The sequence below is a fragment of the Trichoderma ghanense genome (genome assembly GCF_004382785.1).
Source record: "Trichoderma ghanense strain CCMA-1212 chromosome Unknown scaffold_4, whole genome shotgun sequence".
Classification (NCBI taxonomy): Eukaryota; Fungi; Ascomycota; class Sordariomycetes; order Hypocreales; family Hypocreaceae; genus Trichoderma; species Trichoderma ghanense.
The window spans coordinates 677,377-699,607 of NW_027395667.1; the positions used below are offsets into that span (position 1 = coordinate 677,377).

Consider the following 22,231-nt stretch of genomic DNA (forward strand, 5'->3'; position numbering starts at 1 on the left):
GCGGCTACACCATGAAACGCAGAGTTCAACCCCAGAAAATACCATTGACAAGAACTATTATATTTCGCAGTTGAGACACCGATTTTTATTCATTTTCTTGAACAAGGGCCTATGTTTATGGGCTGTTCTTGACCATCGAAGCTGTTGGCAGGCGATGGAATCTTGGGCTACTAAACCACAGGCACCAAGCTCTCACACAAATTTTTTGACTCATGAAAACTCAACCTCAAGCGCCACCTCAGTAAAACTTCACTCTCAGCAACACAGCAACATAACAAACAACAAAACACCCAGGACACATCCCTCACCCGCTATCATCGCATCTACTTCGACCTCATATAAATAGGGAAAAAAGGCATCATCGCCAGAATGAGCATCGACCAGCTCGCCGACCAGGTCGAGCAGGCCATGCGCCTCGCCAACCAAGCACCCTCCCCCTCCTCAGACGGCACAACCTCAACCGGCCCATCGCTCCCCCCCCAACTCGCCATGGCCCGCAACAAGACCGTCGACGAAGTCCTCGCCGACCTCAACAAGTCCCCGCTCTTCATGACCGAAATGGAAGAAGACAACGACGACATCGCCGCCCTCCAAGCCCTCGCCTACGAAGGCTCCCCCCTCGAAAACGCCGCCGACTTCAAGGAGCGCGGCAACGAGTGCTTCAAGGTCCGCGGCTACAAGGACGCCTCCGAGTTCTACGCAAAGGGCATCTCCGTCCTGTTCCTCGAAGAGCGGAAGCGCGCCCGCGGGGAAACCACCACGCATCCTGAGACGGGGGAACCTGATTCCGAGGAGGAGATTCGTGCGCAGAGGGAGATGCTCGAGGCAATGTACGTCAATCGCGCGGCGTGCCATCTCGAGATGCAGAATTATCGCAGCTGTTGGACGGATTGTGCGGCGGCGATACGTCTGAACCCGCGCAACGTCAAGGCGTATTATCGCAGCGCGAGGGCATTGCTTGCGGTGGACCGCATCGAAGAGGCAGACGACGTGTGCGCGCGCGGGCTCGCCATTGATCCGGAGAACAAAGCCCTCCGCAGCGTCGCAGAGAGCATCGTCAAGCGTGCGCAGACGCTCGCCGAACTCAAGCGTAAAGCAGATGCTCGTGAAGCGCAGAAGCAGCGCCGCGCACTGCTGCTCAAGACGGCGCTTGCGGCGAGGGGCATCGCGACGAGGACGACGGAGCAGCCGCCTGAGATGGAGGACGCCAAAGTCAGGCTCGTGCCGGACGAGGACGATGCGGCGTCTGAGCTGGCGTTTCCGACGGTGCTGTTGTATCCGCTGCATTTGGAGAGTGATTTCATCAAGGCGTTTCAGGAGACGCATTGCTTGGAGGACCATTTGAGTTACATCTTTCCCTTGCCGTGGGATAAGGAGGGGGAGTATACAATGGGCGGGGTGACGTGTTATGTTGAGACAAAGGATGGCGGGTTGATCAAGATGGGGAAGAAGGTCCCGCTGCTCAAGGTGTTGAGTGGAGGCAAGGTTGAGGTTGTGGACGATGTGGTCAAGATCTTTGTGGTGCCAACGGGGAAGGCGGAGGGATGGGTCAAGGAGTTTAAGGAGAAGAGGGCGGCAGAAAAGGGGCAGAGGTGATGATGCTCGGACATGTCGATGATGAGGTCGATGAGCCTTCGGAAGATAACATGAAGGGAGAGCACAAAAAGGAGTCACCGTCTTGGGAGTGGTGAGTTTGGAGTAAAAGGAGCAGAAGGGAAGAAAACAATATGCATCGATACTACTACACAGTCGAGCCAATGTTGACGAAACTAGATGACTGCAAAATGAACAAAGAATAAATCAACCTCGAGCACCTTTCCAGAAGATGACTCGGAAACAATCCCACTGCAAGCGCCAACCCTACGGGTATCGTGAAATCCCATGGTTACAAAGATGCACAGTCGAATAGTACCTTCATAATATCCAGCAACGCAAACCTCTTCAGCGCTATTCCACCGCGCTTTTGAAATCAACCAGCTCTCAAAAGGAATGCGCCTTGGATCGTTTCTTTTGGGGCCGCCGCTCAGGCAAGTCGTCCTCTGATGACTCCACGACTACCGCGGGCGACCGTTCTGCATCTCGAGGCTCGCTATGCAGACTCACCAGCGCTGCGGCTGCCCTGAAGTGCTCCAGATCCTGCTGCGGTCGCCTCTCCTCGTACGCCTCCATGAGCGGAATAGACGAGCATACCGTTCCAGCTTCATCATTAAGTCGTCTACGCCGCTTCGGCCGCCATTTCTCTGCTTTATTCTTCTCGGTTCCGCTCGTCTCCGTCCGCAGTGATGCGTCGAAAAATGAGCTCTGCAATTGAAAAGGATTGCGGTCGAGGATAGTTCGGCTGGTAAAGGAGCTGCGGCCCGCTCGAGATAGGGGCTTGGCTTCTCGCGCTTTGCATGTTGTGCTCGGAGCCAAAGTTGCCATTGGACGCTGACGGAATCCGGTGTCGTGGACCGGGGCGAACAAAGGTTGAGGCCGCGCTGCCGGGGGGCGGGATGGCAGTCTGAAGGCGGATGATGGTTGGCTCTCCCGTTTGTTGCGCAAGGGGTAGTCTCCAAGCACGACAGGACCACTCATTCCCTCGACAGCTTTTGGCACCCGACTCCTTTGTCCGTAGCGACATCGCTCGACGTCTTCGATCGCCTGCCTGATGATCTGTGGATCAATGACCATCTCATTGTAGTAAGGCGAATCTGAAGGAATGCATTGCGACGGAAATGTCGGGCCAAACACTGGTATCAAAGCACCCGCAATGCCAGAGCAGAACGTCGCGCACACGGCTCTTGCACAGGTGTATGGCATCCAGTATCCTGGAAAAAGCAAGCATGAGCGTTCCATAACCAAAGCGGGAAATAAGGGTTCTTTTGGTGCCCTCACCCTGGGCTGACACAGCGCCCCCCGTGATGCTGGGTGATATGTCTCTTAGGCCTGGGTTCTTATCCAGCATCTGCGAAGGTTTGGTCTGTTTGGCATTAGCATAGCACCTAACGAGACAATCCGCACAATGGCACACAGATGTTGATTCCCTACCTTTGCATACCCCAAACTCTTGAAAAAGGGAGTCATCCGAACGAGACCGACATTGTAGTCCCACATGACAGTATAAGTCATGTCTTTGTAGCGGAACTCATACTTGAAGACTGCAACCGGGCCGCGTCAGCATGCCTATCCAGCGAGGAATAAGACCTCAGGGGTTCTTACCCTCGATGCTTTCTCGTCCCGTCTTCTCGAAAAAGTCCTTCTTGGAGCTGTTGTAAGGGATGTGCTCGCAATTCTGCCGTATCTGTCCAAGCGGCGTAACTTGGAACTGCCGCAGCTCCCGATACGCTGCGTGATCGACATCTTCATAGGGAGCAAAGTTGACTGGCCCTTGCGGCTTCGGCTTCGGCATGCCGACAGCGTTCCCCTGAGCTCTGCCCCTTGGTGCTGCCAATGGTACACTTCCCGTAGTTCGCAATGTTTCTGTAGGTAATGATGAAGATGGGGCTGCCACCAGGTGCTCGAAGTGTTGAAAACTCGCAACAGGCTGTGCAGACGAAGCAGGGTTCAATATGGATTGGAGTCGTAGCATCTCGCGACCGGTGTTTGCAGGCATCGTGTGATCCGGCCGACAAGCCAGGCCAAGTGACCAAGCCGTTTGGAAGACTTGGCAAGTAGAATCGGATGAAAGACCAAGCGAATTCCACCCTTACCGTAATATATGGCAGAGGAGATAATGAAGACTTTGAAAGAGCTTCCAAGATATTGTAAGCAGCAAGAAGAACAATTGATCCCATGTGGTAGTTTCCAGCAATCCGGCTTTCTTGTTTAGCAAACAACAGTGAAGAGGACAGTAGCTTGTGATGTATCGTCCGCCTGGGTAAGGGATCTGGGCTTGATTGTCCGTCAATAGGGGGCCACAGATCCGGACCACAGAAGAGCTAAGGGGATCTAGACGTTAAACAGTCAACGGTGCGGTCACCGATCAGGTGCGTCTTTAGGATGAGGTTTGCGCTCCAGACGGCCGGAATGAGGTTGTCGGATTCAAGCGCTCAGGTATTGGTGTCCAACACCCATGAGCTTCTTCTCTCTGCGTTTGTGACTCTCCGCTACGGCCAGAACATCCGAGGTCTCCGCAAATAGACCCCGGGGCCCCCTAACGGACGTTGGCGGGCCAGGAAATGGGACTTCCAAGAATATCTCGTCGCAAGTTCCCAAAGTGGTGCCGGCCGTGAGCGCTTCAGGAGTGCGTGAATGGACAGACCAGAGTAGGTTCAATGGTTGCGGACAGCCTCTCGCGGAATCGGTGAGCGGAGAGTATCCCGCAGCTGCCTATTGAACCCTCCGCACGTTGTGTGATGGAAGATGCAGGACGGCCAAGTCCCCGAGCCCCGAATCGCGGCTTATGAGCTTCGGTTCGTATGCCTAGCAGGCAACTCGGCAGGTATGCGTTCAGGCGCCCCTCGGCTCTGAAGCACGACAAGACTCATCATCCCCCGGGGTCCAGAGGCCAGCGAGCAGTGGCACTCGCACACAACGCTGCTCAAGACGCATGATCGAGGACATGCCAATCTAGCCATCTTAGCTTCCTGAAGCCGCTACCACTGCAGACATCCGCCGTTCTTAGTGGCAGACGACGTTACTCTAGATGAGGCATTCCGGAAAATCGCTTACTAGAGCAAATGGGTTCGACGAACGCAAATATCGGCTGCCGCACGCATAGCAGGATAGTCACCTGTTTGAATGTCATCTTCTGTCCGTTGACAGAAGCGGCTATCGGGTCGGGTGGTTGCATTGGCGGCATCACCAGTCAGTCCTCCCCCAGTCCATTGCACTCTTTACGAAGCACGGGATAGAGCAAGAGGCTTGGGGCTGTGTTCCATCTATCCGTTGACATCTTTCCAAGTATGACAGGATACCTTCGAATCAGCCACGTGTTGGAGCGGCATCATATGGGCTCGAGTTTCTGTCTGTCTCGGATATCCATTGGCATCAGGGAATCTTATCTGTAACCTTATTCCTGCCCAGTGACGAGGCCGGTTTGCAGATTGAGCGTGTAATTTGCATTGCGAGCGAGCTTCGAGCAGAAGCTGGGCAGAGGCGCAAGTCCAGACAGAGCCCTCAAGCTAATGTTGTCACAGTAGACATGTTCTTCCCCTTAGCCAGCAGTAGAATCGATCGACAAACACAGTAGGATCAAGGTGACCCTTCCATCTAATTCATCTCGGGACAAAGGCCGTGGAGGATGTGTGCACGGGTTCGGGGAAATTCTCCGACGAAGCACAACTTTAATCACCTCGTGAATCCCGTTCGGTGGCGGAGAATTGGAGAGAAGTATGATGAAGAGGCACCCCTTTTCCTTGAGTCAAGTCGGCGGCTGAATCGATTCATCGTCAGGGAAGTTGAATCGGAAATCAGAAGCAATCTCAATCATCGAAGAATAGCCCTTCCATGTGCGGCTCGTGTCCGATCGACCAGCTGCAGGCCAAATCTGTTGCACAAAGCCACGGCATCGAGCAGATGTATCAGAGAGCTCATGCAGCTTTCCATCACGATTCTGCATCGGGAGTAGTGTCCTCAATGGGCTCGAGTCAAGCTTGACGGGATACGCACCGCACCTGTCAACGTCTCTGATCATGGACGAGCAGGCTGATTGTCACGGCCCGACAGTTCGGCATGCAACCATCAGTTCATCGCACCGGTTATTTGCTTCTATGCCATCACGAAATGGAACGTGGAAAACGGGAAGCCTGCGGGGGTCTCATGCCTCGGCAAAGTCAAGTGACCAGTGTCTCTTCTTGTTTCCTGAGAGCAGAATGACACGGCAAACGCAGAAGAGCGCAGCACTGATGTTCCAGGCTTCCGTTGGGCTGCCCATGCTTTAATTAGCCGCTCCTCCGTTTGAGAAATAGAAATGGGCATTCTCTAAAGATAACGTCAGTGCAAAAACCAGTTGTATGATTATCGAACGCTCGGGGCACATTGAGACAAAAGTGACCTCTCAAAGGAAACGTACCTGGCATGGCACAAGGGCCCTTCCATATCCACAGCAGGGGTTTCAGATGATGGCACAGTATGCAGGTGGTACAGAGGACATCGAAGGCAACGACAGGTACCGGGTATGTATTCTCCTGCTGCCACTCCGGGCAAAGGACTGAAGCTGAGGCGGGTGTTTGCATACTTGAGCATGTAAACGCCCTGTGCTCTGCACGGAACCGCCTCGATACTTGTACCGTGAGTTCCATAGTCCACCTTGCATGGCGTTTGAGAGTAGATGCCGTATTCGGAGAGCAGAGGTGAACTGCAGCTGCTGGCTAATTCGCTCTGGTCTGCTGAACTGAAAGCAACACGCCCTGCCGAGAGGTGACTCCATCGAAAGGAACAGCTCGGAAATGAACAAGGGCGGTCAGTTGAGCAACCCTATGTAAGTAAGTAGGTCGACTCCTCTCTAAGCGCTGACCATGACGAGATCGAACTCCTTTAGTCCCGATTTATCTATACAGCAGCAGAGAAATGGCTGCCGTGATTCCTTCCACAGAGTCACACCGTCACGCAAAGGTAGGCTCTTATGTTTGCTGAACCGGTCAGCGAAGCGTCTAGGGTAAGAATGACACGGCGAGACGAACGAGACTTTGTACCACAAATCTAGCGTGAAGAGTCAAATTCAGTATGCTTTCGCGCTGTCAACTGATGCTGCAATCCATTTGTCGGGGGATCTGATGACGCTGTCATATGGAGTTGAAGTTCCAACGAACAGAGTCTCTTGTTTGCATGCAGAGCCCGGGAAATCGGGCAAACATTTGGTGCTTCGGGCGTAGGGCACCAACGAAAGAATGACCGATGGATGAGGGACAATTCGAGATTGCTTCGATGGACGTCTTCAGAATAATCTCCATGCTTCTGAATCGCTATGGGAAGTCTTGAGTCATCTGTCCAGTCCATCAGTCTTGAAGCCAAGAGATATCATGATCATGCCTGCCGCTTCATGGGCGCATAGAGCAGTACAGCACTCTGCAGTCCGCTCAGTTGCAGAGCAAGTACCGACCCGCTTGGTGCCGCCAACGGTGTACTTCCGCCGCATCTCACCCCAGACTCCCCGCCAGGTACCTCCATAAGCCGGCCTCACTTAGCGCCTCAGGCAGCAAAAACGCGCTCCACTCACCAGTCCCTCGCTAGCCCGCATTGGGCATGGTGCGATAACTGCGATAACCAGGTCGCGTCAAACAAAGGACGAACATTTGTTTACGCGGGGCTTCAACAACAGGAGAAAAAAAAATATCACCGCCTTTCCTTCAGCCAGCATCGTTCTTTGTTCCGGCCCATCGATGTGACGAGGGCCTCTTGTCACCTCGATCCGGGTCTTTGCGTTTCCCTTTTGTTTCGTCACGTTTTTCTTCTTTCCGAAGGCACAGCCCACGAACCTTTGCAATCACTCGGCCCAACTCTCCTTCGTTACGGCCGCGTGTCTCAAGCCCTTCAAGCATCGCCCTTGTCTCGTCGACAGTGCCATCGATTGCGGATTTCTGCGGCCCTGCGATATCTATTCTGCGAGCTCTCCATAGGGAGGCACCGGCGCCATGAGCTCCGACGACGATTCCGTCTTCAACATTGAAGATGATTCCGAAGATTACGTCCCAAAGCCCGTAAGTCGTTGTGATCCTCTGGTCGCATAGAAGGCCGCTACTCTGGAGCTGTGCTGCGATACTTGTGCTATGCTGCAGCCCTTGTGTCGCTCTTCACTCTAGCTCGTGCAGTCCAGCCTCAAGTCACCTTGCTCTCTTTTCCACATTCCCGATTGCGCAGCTGAGCCGCATCACCTCTTCTGCCCAACACGCAACCTCCTGCCATCTATTTCCTTCCCACCATCCTCTCGGCTAGAGACAGCCACTTTTCACACAATGGCTAACGTTCTACTGCAGAAGGCCAAGGCTTCCGCAAAGCCTGCCGTCAAGAAGATGGTGCAGACCACTCTGAAAAGCAAACCGGCGCCCAAGAAGCGGCCCATGGTCGAGAGCGATAGGGATGAGGAAGATCCGGACGCCTCGTCCGGCTTCTCCAACACTCCGCCAACATCCAAGAAGCAGAAGACGGCGGCTCCTCCTAAGAAGTCGGGCACCAAGCCTCTTGCAGAGCTGGAAAATGACAGCATGGTTCTCGACGATAAGGACGACGACGAACCAAAGCCCGCCTCGAAGAAGAAGACGGCAACCGAAACCTACCAGAAGCTGACCCAGCTCGAACACATCATCAAACGTCCCGATACGTACATTGGCTCCGTGGAGAAGACGGACCAGCAGATGTGGGTCTACAACAAAGAGACGAAGCAGATGGAGTATCGCAACATCACCTACGTGCCCGGTTTCTACAAGATTTTTGACGAAATTCTCGTCAACGCTGCCGACAACAAGCAGCGCGATAGTTCCATGAACATGATGAAGGTCACAATCGATCGCGAATCCGGCGAAATCAGCGTCGAAAACAATGGCAAGGGAATCCCCATTGTCATGCATGAGAAGGAGCGTGTGTACATTCCCGAGCTCATCTTCGGTCACCTGTTGGCTGGTTCCAACTTTGATGACACCGAGAAGAAGACTGTGGGTGGTCGAAACGGTTATGGTGCGAAGCTGTGTAACGTCTTCAGCACAGAGTTTACCCTCGAATGCCAGGACAGCGAGAACGGAAAGCGTTACAAGCAGCAGTGGACAAACAACATGCAGACCATGCACAAGGCCAAAATCACCTCCAACAAGTCAGCCGATTTTGTTCGGGTCACCTTCAAGCCGGACTACGCTCGATTCGGAATGGAAGAGGGCATCACCGATGATCTCGAGGCGCTACTCTACCGAAGAGTCTACGACATGGCTGGTACAATGCGAGGCGTCAAGGTGCAGCTCAACGGCGAGCTCATCAAGATCAAGGACTTCAAGTCCTACTGCGATCTCTATGCCAAGTCCATTGCGGGCGAGAGGAGCATGGAGGAGGGTGGCAACCCAACCTGCACCGTTGAAATCGACAAGGACAAGGGCCATCCCCGCTGGGAAATCGGCTTCACCGTGTCAGACGGCACATTCCAGCAGGTTTCGTTCGTCAACTCCATCGCAACGACGTCAGGAGGCACTCACGTGAACTACATCGCCGACCAGATCACGGCGTATCTTTTGAAGGCTGTGACCAAGCTGAAGAAGGGACACGGCCTGAAGCCGGCACATCTCCGAAACCACATCTTCATCTTTGTCAACTGCTTGATCGATAATCCAGCGTTTACGTCGCAGACCAAGGAGCAGATGACGACCAAGGCCTCCCAGTTCGGCAGCAAGTGTGTTCTGGGAGATGACTTCCTGAAGAAGGTGGCCAAGTCCGACGCAATCAAGAACATCATGGACTTTGCCGAAAGAAAGGCAGACAAGATGATGGCCAAGAGTGACGGCAACAAGCGCTCTCGAGTGAGCAACGCCAAGCTGGTCGAGGCCAACCTGGCAGGCACCCGGCGCGGCCACGAGTGTACGCTCATCCTGACAGAGGGTGACTCCGCCAAAGGTCTGGCCGTGTCTGGACGAGCGATCCTGGACCCCGACCGAATTGGTGTCTTTCCACTCCGTGGTAAGCTGCTCAATGTGCGAGACGCTTCCATCGACCAAATCACCAAAAATCAAGAGATTCAGAACATCAAGCAGTTCCTGGGTCTCAAGCACAAGCAGGTGTACACGGACACGAAAAGCCTTCGCTACGGCCACCTGATGATCATGGCCGATCAGGATCACGACGGTAGCCATATCAAGGGTCTTCTCATCAACTTCCTTCAAGTGCAGTTCCCCTCGCTGCTTCAGATTCCCGACTTCTTCCGGGAATTCATCACGCCCATTGTCAAAGTCTGGCAGGGCCCCAACCCCAAGAAGCCTCAGAGACTCAAGTCCTTCTTCACTCAACCTCAGTACGAGGAATGGAAGCAAGAGCGCGGCAGTGAAATCTCCAGATGGCATTACAAGTACTTGAAGGGTCTGGGCAGTAGCAGCAATGAAGATGCCCAGGTGTACTTTACAAACCTTGACGAGCACTTGAAGGAGTTCAGCGTCATGAAGCCAGAAGAAGCGGAGATGTTTGATCTGGCCTTCTCCAAGAAAAAGGCCGACGCGAGAAAGGAATGGCTGGGCAACTTTGTTCCTGGAACCTACCTCGACCACTCTTCCAAGGTCATCACCTACAGCGACTTTGTGAACAAGGAGCTCATCCTCTTCAGCATGGCGGATAACATAAGATCCATCCCGTCCATGATTGACGGACTGAAGCCTGGTCAGCGAAAGGTGCTGTACGCATGTTTCAAGCGAAACGTGACCAAGGACGAAAAGGTCGTGGAGCTGGCTGGTTACGTCTCCGGACTGACTGCCTACCACCACGGTGAAGCCTCTCTGCAGCAGACCATCATTGGCCTGGCTCAAGACTTTGTGGGATCGAACAACATCAATGTGCTGGAGCCCAGCGGTAACTTTGGTTCTCGACTTGCCGGTGGCTCCGACGCTGCCAGCCCTCGTTATACCTTTACCCGCCTGTCCCCGTTTGCCCGCTCAATCTTTTCTTCGCTTGACGATCCCAACCTGAAGCACCAGTTTGAGGATGGCAAGCAGATCGAGCCCGAGGTGTATGCCCCCATCCTACCCATGGTTCTCATCAATGGTGCCGACGGTATCGGCACGGGTTGGAGTACTTCCATCCCCAACTACCACCCGCTGGAGGTTGTCAAGAATTTGAAGCGACGAATGGGTCGCCTGGAGGAGGGCGATGATGAAGAGAAGCCGTTTGAGACCATGACTCCGTGGTTCCGTGGCTGGAAGGGCACGCCGGAAGCTGCTGGTCCTGACCGATACAAGTTCAATGGTATTGCATACCAAAATGAACAGAACCCTAATGAAGTGGTGATCACCGAGCTTCCGATCCGCGTCTGGACTGATGACTTCAAGGCTCGTCTTGAGAAGATCATCAGCGGCGTGGATGGTCCCAGCTGGATCAAGGACTACAAGGAGTTCAACGACCACAAGACGGTCCACTTTGAGATTCAAGTGGACGAGAAGCACATGCCCAAGGTGCTTGAAGAGGGTCTGCTTGAGCGGTTCAAGCTAACCAAGCAGGTGGCCACGTCGAACTTGGTTGCTTTCAATACTAACGGGCAGATTCGCAAATATGAAAAGGTCGAGGATATTTTGGAAGAGTACTACGTCTACCGACTGGAGATGTACTTGAAGCGAAAGGTAAGGAGGATTCCCATGTCCTCCCCTGTATGCAAGTATCTTGCTGACGAAAACCATCCATAGAACTACTGGCTTGCCGTCTACGATGCCGACCACCGAAAGTTGAAGAACCAGGCGCGCTTTATCCAAGAAATCATCGACGGAGACTTGATCGTCGGTAAGAAGAGGAAGGATGTCCTGGTTAAGGAGCTCCGAGACCGCAAGTACGAGGCCTTCCCTCCCGTCAAGAATGCCAACACGAAGAAGACCGAGGAAGAGGAAGAGGACGACGAAGAGGGTGAAGAGAGCGCTCGTGACTACGACTACCTTCTCTCGGTAAGTTTTGCTTTGATTCCGGCAGCTGTTCCGTGGCGCAACAGAGTCTGACAATCCTGTAGATGCCCATTTGGTCGTTGACGGCCGAACGTCTTGAGAAGCTGAAAGATGCTATTCGGAGGAAGAAGGCCGAGTATGATGAGCTCGCGGCCAAGAGCGAAAAGGACCTGTGGTGCGAAGATCTCAGCGGCTTCGAGGCCGAATGGGAAAAGTACCTGGCCCTGAGCGCCGAAATTCAGACCAACATTCGTCGCATGGGTCGCCGAGTATCCAAGAAGATAGGAGCTGGCGGGGGCCGCGGTAAGAAGCCCAAGGCGGACGACGATTACGAGCCGGAGAAGAAGGGTCGCAAGAAGGCGGCTCCAGCGCCCAAGGTCGAGACCAAGACTGCGCAGAGGTTTGCCGAGATGTTCAGTTCCAAGCCTAAGCCCAAGAAGGAGTCGCAGCCAGACGTTGTCGAGTTGTCGGATGACTTTTCGGACGACGATTTTGCTGCCCTTAGCAGAAGCAAACCGGCCCCTGCCAAGGCGTCTGGATCGGGAGCGACTTCGAAGCCGATTTCCCACTCGCAGTCAGAGGAGCCAGAGGTGGTGCCCGCTCGCAGCAAGCGAGCCGCAGCCTCCAAAGCTCGAACCTTGATCGACGCCGACTCGGACAGTGACGACGACTTCGACGATGAGATGCTTGACGTTGGTGCCAAGGCGTCTGAATCGCGGGCGACTTCAAAGCCGGCTCAATCGCAGTCGGAGGAGCCAGAGGTGGTGCCTGCTCGCAGCAAGCGAGCCGCAGCCTCCAAGGCCAAGACCTTGATCGATGTCGACTCGGAAAGTGACGACTTCGACGATGAGATGCTTGACGTTGGTACCGAGGCTTCTGGATCGCGGGCGGCTTCAAAGCCGATGTCTCAGTCGCAGTCGGAAGAGCCAGAGGTGGTTCCCACGCGCAACAAGCGAGCCGCAGCCTCCAAGGCCAAGACCCTGTTCGACGCCGACTCAGACAGTGACGAGGATGACGACGATATTCTTGGAAACGTTGGTGGCAAGGCGTCTGGATCGCGGTCGAAGCCAGTTTCTAAGCCGCAGTCGGAGGAGCCGGAGGTGGTGCCCGGTCGCAACAGGCGAGCCGCAGCATCCAAGGCCAGGACCTTGTTCGACGCCGACTCGGACAGCGACGAGGACGACGACGACAAGATGCTTGGCGACGTTGATGCGCTGGTCAAGGGGATTGGCAAGCCGTCTGCAGACTCAAGCGCACGACTGAGTCTGCACACGATGAGCCGGCCGGATTCGAGCCACGGCAACACGAGCACTGGGGGTCTCCAGAAGCCCCGAGCCAAACCAGCCAAGACGTTTGATTTCGACAGCCCCGACGACACCAACTACGAGATGCTAGCCAAGCCGTCGCCCTACAAGCCCAAGAACGTCGATGAAGCGTCGGATGATGACGATGTCTTGGGAACTTCTTCAAAGGCTGGCAGGTCCAAGCCTGCCGTCAAGGCTTCGGTGACGGAGAGCTTGCTTGCGCCCCGGAAGGTTGGCAGGCCAAAGGCCAAGGCGGCAAGCAAGGTCAAGGCGTTGGTCAAGGATGCGCCCACAGTTGCTACCTTGTCGCCCGTTGCCCTGAGATATGCGGCCAAGAAGGCGGTCATAGACAAGGAACGTGCCGACAGGGCGGCCGCTATGGAAGTTGATGGAGAGGATGGGTCGAGTGCCGCCAGACCGGCGGCGCGGGCGAGACCCGGACGGGCTGCTGCTGCGAAGAGGAAGATCATCATTGACGGCGATGATGATGATGAAGAGGACGACCCGTTTGGGATGTCGGAGTCAGACTAAAGCGGACTCACTACCTCGTAGTCGCCATGTTGAGAGGTCGTCGTTGTGTTCATTTTTGGAAGGATGGATCTATCTGGTGCATAGGTATCTTCGACATACGCTGTCGTAGGTGGTCAGGTTGGCCCTTTGGTTTCAGGGTGGAGGATGGCAGGTCTGGTTTCTATTTGCTCATTTCTTCTTTGTTCTTTGTACGGAACATCATTGTACGGAAAGCCGTTGTACAGAATACCTTTTCGCTTGACGAATGAATGATATGCGTGTTTTTTTTTCTTTCTTTTTTTTTGGTGCCTTGTTCTCTTGATAGTAGATGCGCGTAACGTAGGTTTCATCTCTCTACCTTGACAAGTCGTTGCACTGATATCCTGCTACTTGGTGTTTTGCCTCTACTGAATATGAGCGGCTGTTATCGATAGGAGCTTTGCTCTTTGGAGGGGCAAAACAAAGCTTCCACCACTGTTCTTGTTCTTTCCAAGCCCGCCCCTCCATCTTCTTAGCAACCGAACCTCACATATCCAACCAGTAACAGCCTCGTCGCCCTCGAAAGACATTCAAGAAGAACACAATCGTACCACAAGCCGACACAGCAGACGACATACAGGTTACTCTCGTCCATCATGGCCTCGTCCGACGAGCCGCAGTCGCTGCGCGCCATCTTCGAAGCCGCCGAGGCAAAGCGTCAAGAAGTCACCGAAGCACCCAGCGCCACGACTCCGAAATACGCAGAAGACCTCGCCGCAGCACTCAAGCTGTACGCCCAAGCCCTCGACCAAATCTCCGCCTTATCCCTCTTCTCAGCCAACGAGGGCGTGGAAGACATTGCGACGTCATCCCTGCCGTACCTTCTGGTAGACTTTTACATTGCCGAACTCGTCCAACGAACGCCGCATCTTGCGCCAAAAGAGCGGCTGCAGGTCCTCGACAAGGCGAGGGCCCATTACGAGCGCTTCCTCAGCTTTGCGGACGGATACGGCCTGCTGACGCCGCCGTACGACAAGCTGCTGGAGCGGTACCGCGACGACGAGGAAGGCTTCGCGGTGGTGGCGGGCGCGGACATGGCGGCCAAGCGCGAGGGCAAGATTGCCAACTTCAAGGCGGAGAAGGCGCTCAAGGAGAAGCTGCAGGCGCTGAGGCGGAACCCGCGGTACGTCGAGCACGGGGACGAGGAGCTGGTGCGCGAGCTGCACCTGACGAGCATCCGGTTTGCGGCGCACAGCGCGTTCCAGGCGCTCGACTCGCTGAACCGCGAGGTGCCGCTGCTGCGGTCTGCGCCGTCGCCGAGCGCTGCGCCCGCGGCTGGCTCTTCTTCTGGCGAGGATCCTGCCGATACGTCGTTTCGGCTTGATCAGCCGTTTAACGGGTTTCGTCCTGGGGCGGGCGGTCCTTTGCTTTCGACAAAGGGGAAGCCTCTGCAGCCTTTTACGCTGATTGGGTCGAGGGCGGATCTCGCGCGGGGTGTCTTCCGGCCGGGCCACAACCTGCCTACAATGTCTATTGACGAGTATCTGGAGGAGGAGAAGCGGCGGGGAGGCATCATTGAGGGCGGCGGCACGGAGCCTCCGAAGAAGGTGGTGGATGAGGATGACGTGGAGGCTGCTGATCGGGAGACGTACAAGGCGAGGGCGTGGGACGACTTTACGGACGATAATAGGAAGGGGTCGGGGAATACGCTCAACATGGGATGATGGGGAGTTTTCGGTTTGGGTTGCAAGTTTTGCGTGTTTCTTTTGTTGATTCTTGGGGGGATTGGGGCATGTATGCATGGGCGAGGCAAAGCGAGTTGGTTATTTGGAACTTTATATGTACGGAAAATGCATGGACGAACCAGCTAATAATTTACTCTACACCAGACAAAGACAAAAGACCCTCCACTTACTCAACCGTTACCATGGCGTATAGAACCGTTAAACTGACATGATTCTCTCCTCCAACCTCAAGAACAGACGGCTGTCATCTGTCTTCTCCAGAACTGCTCCCTCTCCGACCATCAACCACCGAACATGCAGTCCATCTACCTTTTCAACCATATAAGGAGCACAGGCAAAAATGTAGAGAGGCCACGTTCGCTTTCCCTTGTCCTCAAAACTCCGCACAAGCAGTTTCCATGCTGCCTCGGCCCATTGCTTCACCACCACAGCAATAAAAAAAAAAAAAAAAAAAAAAAAAAAAACCACAGCATCAAACTCATAGAGCACAACAGCTCGGGGGCAAGTTTCTCTTCTTCATTGCTGGGGGAACAAGCCCAAACGACAAGGAAAAAGTCGCATCTCGGAAAAAAAAGTCGCATTTTGGCCTGAAGGCAGTTTGTAATAATCAGAGAACACTCTATATGAGCAGCACCAAATGCGCAAGCACAAAGGAAACCACCGCTCGAGGTGGCAATAAGATCGGGAAATTGTTATGGCAAGGAGATGATGGTACTAGGGAAAGGGGGGCCTCAAAAGCAACTTGAACCACCAGCCGTGTAAGCTGTGTAGTGGTCACTCTTGAGACCCGATCCCTGTAGTGAAAAGTTGATGATTTTTCTTTTTCTTTTTCGTGAATGGGAAAAGGGGGAGGGGGAGTAGGGAAGGGAAGGGGGGGGAATGTTGCTGCTTTATATACCCCTACCAGATTATACTTCCTTCACAATCTGTTCAAGTTGTGTGTGATTGTCGAGTAGGCTCTTGTAATACTTTGCTGAATCCAGTCGAATGTCGCCGAAAGCTTCTCTCAACGTTGCAAGGTTGAGTCAAGGTGTCACTCGGTAGCGTGGCTTAGGTGCCGTCTGGCGGTGACTTTTGGAGATAATGAGGCATGTCGGCAACTTGTAGCATCATACACAAGTTGGAATGAAAGAAAGTAAATATCCCACCACTTTTGATTCTGTCCGGCAAAGTTCTACGCGTGCTATGGCCGGTATCTTCCTCATTCCCAGAGGCGATGCAGTCGGTGGCCATGAGTTGAGCAGATCACACTTAAAGTGAGTTGAAACAAGCTTGCAAATCACTGAACGCAAAATGTTATTCCTAGCTGCTGGAAATTGGACTTAATGAACTTGTAAGACAGACAACTCTTGTTCAGAATCCTTGCTCATGTTGCGAGTCTGCGCTGTCAATCTATTCATAGTCGTAGTCCTCGTCTCTCATCCAATTCGTGCTTGTAACCATCATGTCATCCAACGAAATCTCCATATTTGCCGTCCCTTGAGATCACAGAAGAAAACAACCAAAAACGTATACCCAAATCGCCAAAGTCCATACCAACGTGCCACCACTCATCACAGAGGAAATTGCTCGCCCTCAATCATCAAGATTCATAACATCCTCCTCATAATAAAATTCATCAGCAACGAATTCGTCAGCAACACTATCCAAAACACCCGCGGACGCCATCATCCGATCTGTCGTGGCCGATGCCGTATCGGAGTCAGAGTCCACCGATTCCACCATCATGTCCACCGCGTCACCCATGGCCTGATGCTCGGCTGGGACCGCGAAGCGCGCCTCCTGGTACGACTCCACCTCAAAGGACTCGGAAGCGATCGAGACGTCGTCGGCAATGACGTGGTCGGGCGCGTACACCGTCGATATTCCATCCTGTACGTCCACGGATCCCACAACGGTGCTCCCCCTGACGTTGAAGGCAGAGAAGCCGTCAACCAATGATCCAGAGGTGCTCGATGTCGAGGGAATCGTAATGCCAGTATGGTAGGCAGGCCCAGGTCCGCTCGGTCCCCAGTAGGCAGGAGGAAGTTCTTCCTGAAAGACGCCTCCAGTGCCATCGTTGCAACCGCCCGCCCACAGCGGGAGGAACTTCATCTCGTTATTATCGAGCGTGAGGAGCAAGTGGCGCGTAATGTCCAGCGCAGGCTCAATGTCAGATCTCATCCACGAGTTGCTGTACGGCAATGCGGCATCGTGAAGCTGTCTGTTGAAAGCCTCCAGATCGAGAATCGGGTTCTTGACGCGGGGAGGCCCTTCCCCCGGATCCATGAATACCGCCCACGATGGTTGGCTTGCCATCTCGGGGTTTGCCTCGACGGCTCGCTGGATGTCATCCCTCGCAATCTCCATGGTTGCTTTGACCGAGACGGGCGACACCTCGTTGGCCATAGCCAGCCACTTGGACTCGTTGGGGTCGGAATGCCACATCTCGCTCATCTGCTGATATGCAAAGGGGCATAGGAGCCTCTGGTTGATATTCAGCAACGGCAGGATGTCCTTGAGCAGTTTGAAGTCCTCCGGCAACACATAAGTAGCTCGATCCTCGTCCATGGAAGCAAGCGCCGGGTGCCCCTCCGTATGCGTTGCCAGCGAAACCCGGAGAAGGGCGCTCGTGATGCTACGACGCACTGCCGCCATCAGCGTAGACACAGACGTTAAAGCCTTGATGCTGGCTTCGTCGGGTTGCTGCCGGAGCACGTCTTCCATTCTGAGCAGCTTGGCCCATTCATCAACCATCCAGTTGTCGAGTGCCTCCCGGCCGCGGAACTTGCCTGGTATCACCGACACCCTTTCAACAAGGGCCCGAGCAGCGTGCTGGACGATATTGTGCAGCTCATCATCCAGATTCCCAAGCCTCCTGCCAAAAACGGTCACCCGATTGAGATCGGGGCTCGAAGTACCAGGATGCTGCTGAGTGGCGGTTTCCTTGAGGGCGAGCTCATTGACAAGGATTCGAAAAGCGCACTGCGTGACCTGCACAAGCTCCAGATCAAATCCAATCTGCAGTGCCTCTTCTGGCAGGACTTCGATGAATTTTGTGTTCTCGGAGAACATGATCCACTGGGCAACTCGATCTCGGATGACGGACGTGCAGTCGAATATCTTTGCCACCGCAACAAGGGTCCAGACACGATTCGCCGAGTCGAGCATGATGTCCTGCCCCTCGATCATCATCAAGAGGCGGATAATGCTATTGCAGTGGCGTATGGGGCAGTAGTCGGGAATATTGCGGTAATCTGGTATCTCGTACGGCTGATTGATACCATGCTCCTTCTTGGAGATGAGATCCTCCGGTGTAAGGGCGGTAACCGCGGTGTCAACGAGGTTGCTACCCGGCGGTTTGTGGTCCTCTGGTGCCGACTCTTCGTCACAGCTTCGCCCTCCTTCCTGTCCCTGTCCCTGTCCCGTTCCGTCTTGTCTCGGGGCCCCCCAGCCGGGGATGTGCTGCCGACCACAGGTGCAAACATCATCATGCCCAGACACCAGCCAGTTGGAGACCTTGTGAAGACCGCTAGCAGCCCACCACTTGATGATTCCGGGGGTGAGTGACAGTTGCGTCATTTGTGAGACGAGATCATCGCCCTCAGACGGCGGCGTCAAGTCGAGAACGTACTTGACGCCTTCCGGAAGATCCTTTGTCAGCTTCTTCCGTCGTTTGATGCGGAACTGGTACGTCGGGCTCAGCATCTCGGCGAACTTTGCAGAACCGGTTGCGAGCAGCTTTTGCGAGTGCACACGTAGCTTCTGTGACGAGTAAGGCACGCCATAGCAGTCGGTTTGCCTCGATCGGCGGAGTGATACATTGGGGAAGTCGACAAAGACGAGAGTGTCTCCTGTGTTGAGCTCCTCCTCGACGACTCGCAACTTGCATGCCTCGGCAAACCGAGACGACTGGATCTCGTCTTCGGACATGAGGCCTCGCATGACCTTGTCCCATTGGGATTGCGTCACGAACGGGGATGGAGAAAACTCAATCTTGACCGAACTTGACGTATCTCGCCGATGATGATTCTCAAAGTCTTCGTTTGCTTGTCGAAGTATGGAGAGATAGTCATTATTGGTGAGAGGGTCTCCGTTTGCTTGCCGAATTATGGAGAGGTAGTCATCGTCAGTGAGAGGGGCAAGAGCCTCGCTAGAAGACACGTCGGCACTGTCGCCAGCTTGACCGTCCACTATCTGAGGAACAATCATTTGGGTCGCCCTTCGAGTGGTGGACGGCCACGGCTCGGTAAACCGATGGTCCATCTTTGCTGCGTCTTGCTAGCTAGTGACGAACGGATAGCGAAGCTATCAAGATTGTGCACCGAAGGGGGGGTTGCTGGAGGTATTTCAGCGTAGAGATTCGACAGCCAACTATATGAAGACGGTTGGCTTTCATATGGTGGACATTACACTTGCAACCCTGGTTCGCTATGTAGATGCGAATTCGGCGACTAGGTAAGATGGGCGAGACTCTTCGTAAGTTTGATGATATGAAGTCTTTCGCTTTGCAAAGGGGAAGTTGTGCCACTTTCTGGAGACGTGATAGTAGGTATCCAGAGAGAAGAGGAGGGAGCAAAAAGATGTGAACGCGCCGATGGCTGGCAAACTGGCTGTTGAAGCTGATAGAGAAGCTCAAGCGAGTGACGGCAATGAATCGTTGAAACAGCTGCGCTGATTCAGTGCCGCAGACTCCGGAGCTGCAGCTGTGAGTGAATGATGAAAGCGAGATGCGAAAAGAAGAGTCAAAAGGAAGACGCTGGCAAAGGTTGGAAGGATGACGAGGCAGCAAAGTGAGAAGCTACAGACCACACACGCGACCTTCCTTTTAGCCTTCGACAAGGTAAGATAAGGTTAGGTAAGGTAGAGCTGCTGCTAACCTGCTTTACCTCGAGTTACACAGCTTGACCAAAGGTTATTCATGCGAGTCCACGTAACTGGTGCTAGTAGCACAAACTGCTGCTAAGAAAGGAAGGGCCAATGCCAGATGACTCGAACACCGAACATGTCGCGTTTGTCCCTTCTGGTTCGTGTGACTGGCTGCCTCGTCTGCCTATCAGATGCACGGCACTGGCAAGTCGCGGGCGACGTCTTTATATAGAGGGACATGGCAGGCTATGCGGCAGGTACAGCCTCCACAGATCGGCTACCTTTGCGATACGAATGGGCTACAAGCGGCAGAACCTTGTGACTGTCGGCGCTGCCAGACGGTGGGGTGGCGGAAGCATCATTCAGCCATTTGAAGCACCGAGACGAGCCAAGGCTGGCGGGATTAGACGAGGGGCGGATGTACCGTCGAGTATCCTGGACTGATCGGGCTGTACTGCTCAAGCCTCGGGATGTCTCAGCAGGCAGAAGGGTCCCTTCCGCGAGGTTGCGGTGGTTGCCTAATGGGTTGGCTGTAGCTTGGCCTTGAGGTGAGCCGCGCTCAATATCTGATTATTACTTACTCTTTGTCTGCCTGTTTGCGATCTCTAGAAGCTGTCTATAAAGATCGCCGATGTCACCCTCAATTGGTGGCGATGCTTCAATTCTTTATACACCCGCATACTAATGGTCCACAATGGTGGCAATGCAAAAGTGTAGGTACTGATGTTCCTTGCCGACCATCCTCCACCAATAAAGACAGCAGCTTGTTAACCTCGTCTCGTTGTCTGGAAGAGATTGGTGGTGGTTACATCCGACAGACCATTCCAAAGAAAGAGCAAAGAAAGAGAAGGAACGACAAAAAAAATAAACTGTTTAGGTATCTCCTCCGGGAAGGCTCGAACTTCCAACCTCCTGATTAACAGTCAGACGCGCTAGCCAATTGCGCCACAGAGGAAATTGCTATGATCACTGGAATTTTACTATACCTTATAAGCTATCCTATGCATTCGCAGCATCTCAATTCACAAGTCGCAGCCTTGTAAGAGGATGCTGCAAACTGGGTTTCTAGAGAGATTGTGAACTTACTCCGTACCTGTCTGTGACTCTTGACAGCAGGAATTTTATAGTCTAGATCGAGTTCGCCTAATATTTCTGATTGAATTGGCGCTATGGAATCTAGCGTACCTGGCAAGGTATAGTTCACAACGATCAGGGGTTGGGAAATATGCGCACAAACGGTATCGTGATAAAGGCAGCTCAGATTTGAAATTGACATAGTGTGGTATTTGAAGCAATTTTCAAAGTACCACAACTTCACCAAGAGACGGTATCCATGCTAAAGTCCAGCCGTGCAATACTTGATGGCTGAGCCCCCAACTCCTCGTACGCATACCCATCATAGCGTGTTCTCAAGTGTGTAATTCAAGCCCAACACCAGGACGCTGAAGACGTCAATATCTCGCCAAAACTTCCAAGTTGTCAGAAACGGTGTTGCACTATTTCTCTAGCACGTTCGTCATTCTGGACTTTTGCGTTAGAGCCTTGTTGAGCGTCAATGTCAGGCTGATTCCTGTTCCTCTCATTCCTATATCCGCTTCTATAGGTAGAGATGCAACCTGAGAAGAGATACTATAAGCAGAGACTTTTCAAAGTTCACGCCGAGGACTCAATGGGTCTTGTCTCGGCTATATTGAGTCGTTGAAGGTAGCCTTGATGGAAATTTTCTGATGGTAAACATTTTCAGGTTCCCAAGGAATCAACTCCAAGATCCGCATCACGCCTAGGATGGCCCGTTATGGCAGGTTTCGCTTATAAGCTTACAGAATGATTGGCTGACTGTGCATCCGGTTGCTTAATTGACGAAACCAGATGTGAGGCCAATCCAGAAGCAGCTCAGACATGATGAGAGGTTGAGGGAGACTTTGCAATTCCCTGTCGAGGCTGGACCGATTTCGGTCAAGAGGACGCAAAGGCACGGTGTCATTTTGAATTCATCCTGTCCGCGGTGAGGCCTCTCGTGATCAGAGGAACCACATGCCAAAACTCCATAGTGCGCTCCGTAATAAAGCCGTCTGAGCATCATTTGTCGGCACCTTGATTGCAGCACTCTGCAGCCCAAGTCCCATAATCATACACAAGACTTGGCTTGAACAAAGCAGGAAAGTAAAGGGGCCGCGGAATGGATCTTTGGACGGCCAAGTCCGCGTGTTGAAGCTTCTAGAACCCCCCTGCCCCTGCTCCCAGGGAACCATTCAATTCGGGTTTAATCATCTTCCCGTTGACACAGAAGGCAAATGGAAGGCTTGTGAAGCAA

General features: G+C 53.6%; 5 protein-coding genes across 5 annotated transcripts; 3 read left to right on the forward strand and 2 right to left on the reverse strand.

The window, feature by feature from the left end:
• Positions 1 to 369: 369 nt before the first annotated feature.
• CCMA1212_004391 (Hsp70/Hsp90 co-chaperone CNS1) lies at positions 370 to 1,596 on the forward strand (the record flags this gene model as incomplete). The annotated part of the gene is made up of 1 exon (XM_073701698.1): positions 370 to 1,596. The coding sequence occupies one exon, from the start codon at positions 370 to 372 to the stop codon at positions 1,594 to 1,596; it is 1,227 nt and encodes a 408-aa protein (XP_073560004.1).
• A 384-nt stretch (positions 1,597 to 1,980) lies between these two features.
• CCMA1212_004392 (uncharacterized protein) lies at positions 1,981 to 3,592 on the reverse strand (the record flags this gene model as incomplete). Its single annotated transcript, XM_073701699.1, has 4 exons — positions 1,981 to 2,807; positions 2,875 to 2,981; positions 3,038 to 3,137; positions 3,199 to 3,592. The coding sequence occupies 4 exons, from the start codon at positions 3,590 to 3,592 to the stop codon at positions 1,981 to 1,983; spliced, it is 1,428 nt and encodes a 475-aa protein (XP_073560009.1).
• A 3,961-nt stretch (positions 3,593 to 7,553) lies between these two features.
• On the forward strand, positions 7,554 to 13,366 carry CCMA1212_004393 (DNA topoisomerase 2; the record flags this gene model as incomplete). Its single annotated transcript, XM_073701700.1, has 4 exons — positions 7,554 to 7,619; positions 7,896 to 11,219; positions 11,283 to 11,534; positions 11,597 to 13,366. The coding sequence occupies 4 exons, from the start codon at positions 7,554 to 7,556 to the stop codon at positions 13,364 to 13,366; spliced, it is 5,412 nt and encodes a 1,803-aa protein (XP_073560010.1).
• Positions 13,367 to 13,980: 614 nt separating this feature from the next.
• On the forward strand, positions 13,981 to 15,048 carry CCMA1212_004394 (uncharacterized protein; the record flags this gene model as incomplete). The annotated part of the gene is made up of 1 exon (XM_073701701.1): positions 13,981 to 15,048. One exon carries the CDS (start codon positions 13,981 to 13,983, stop codon positions 15,046 to 15,048), a length of 1,068 nt encoding a protein of 355 aa, XP_073560011.1.
• Positions 15,049 to 16,644: 1,596 nt separating this feature from the next.
• Positions 16,645 to 19,314, reverse strand: CCMA1212_004395 (uncharacterized protein; the record flags this gene model as incomplete). Its single annotated transcript, XM_073701702.1, has 1 exon — positions 16,645 to 19,314. One exon carries the CDS (start codon positions 19,312 to 19,314, stop codon positions 16,645 to 16,647), a length of 2,670 nt encoding a protein of 889 aa, XP_073560012.1.
• Positions 19,315 to 22,231: the final 2,917 nt, after the last annotated feature.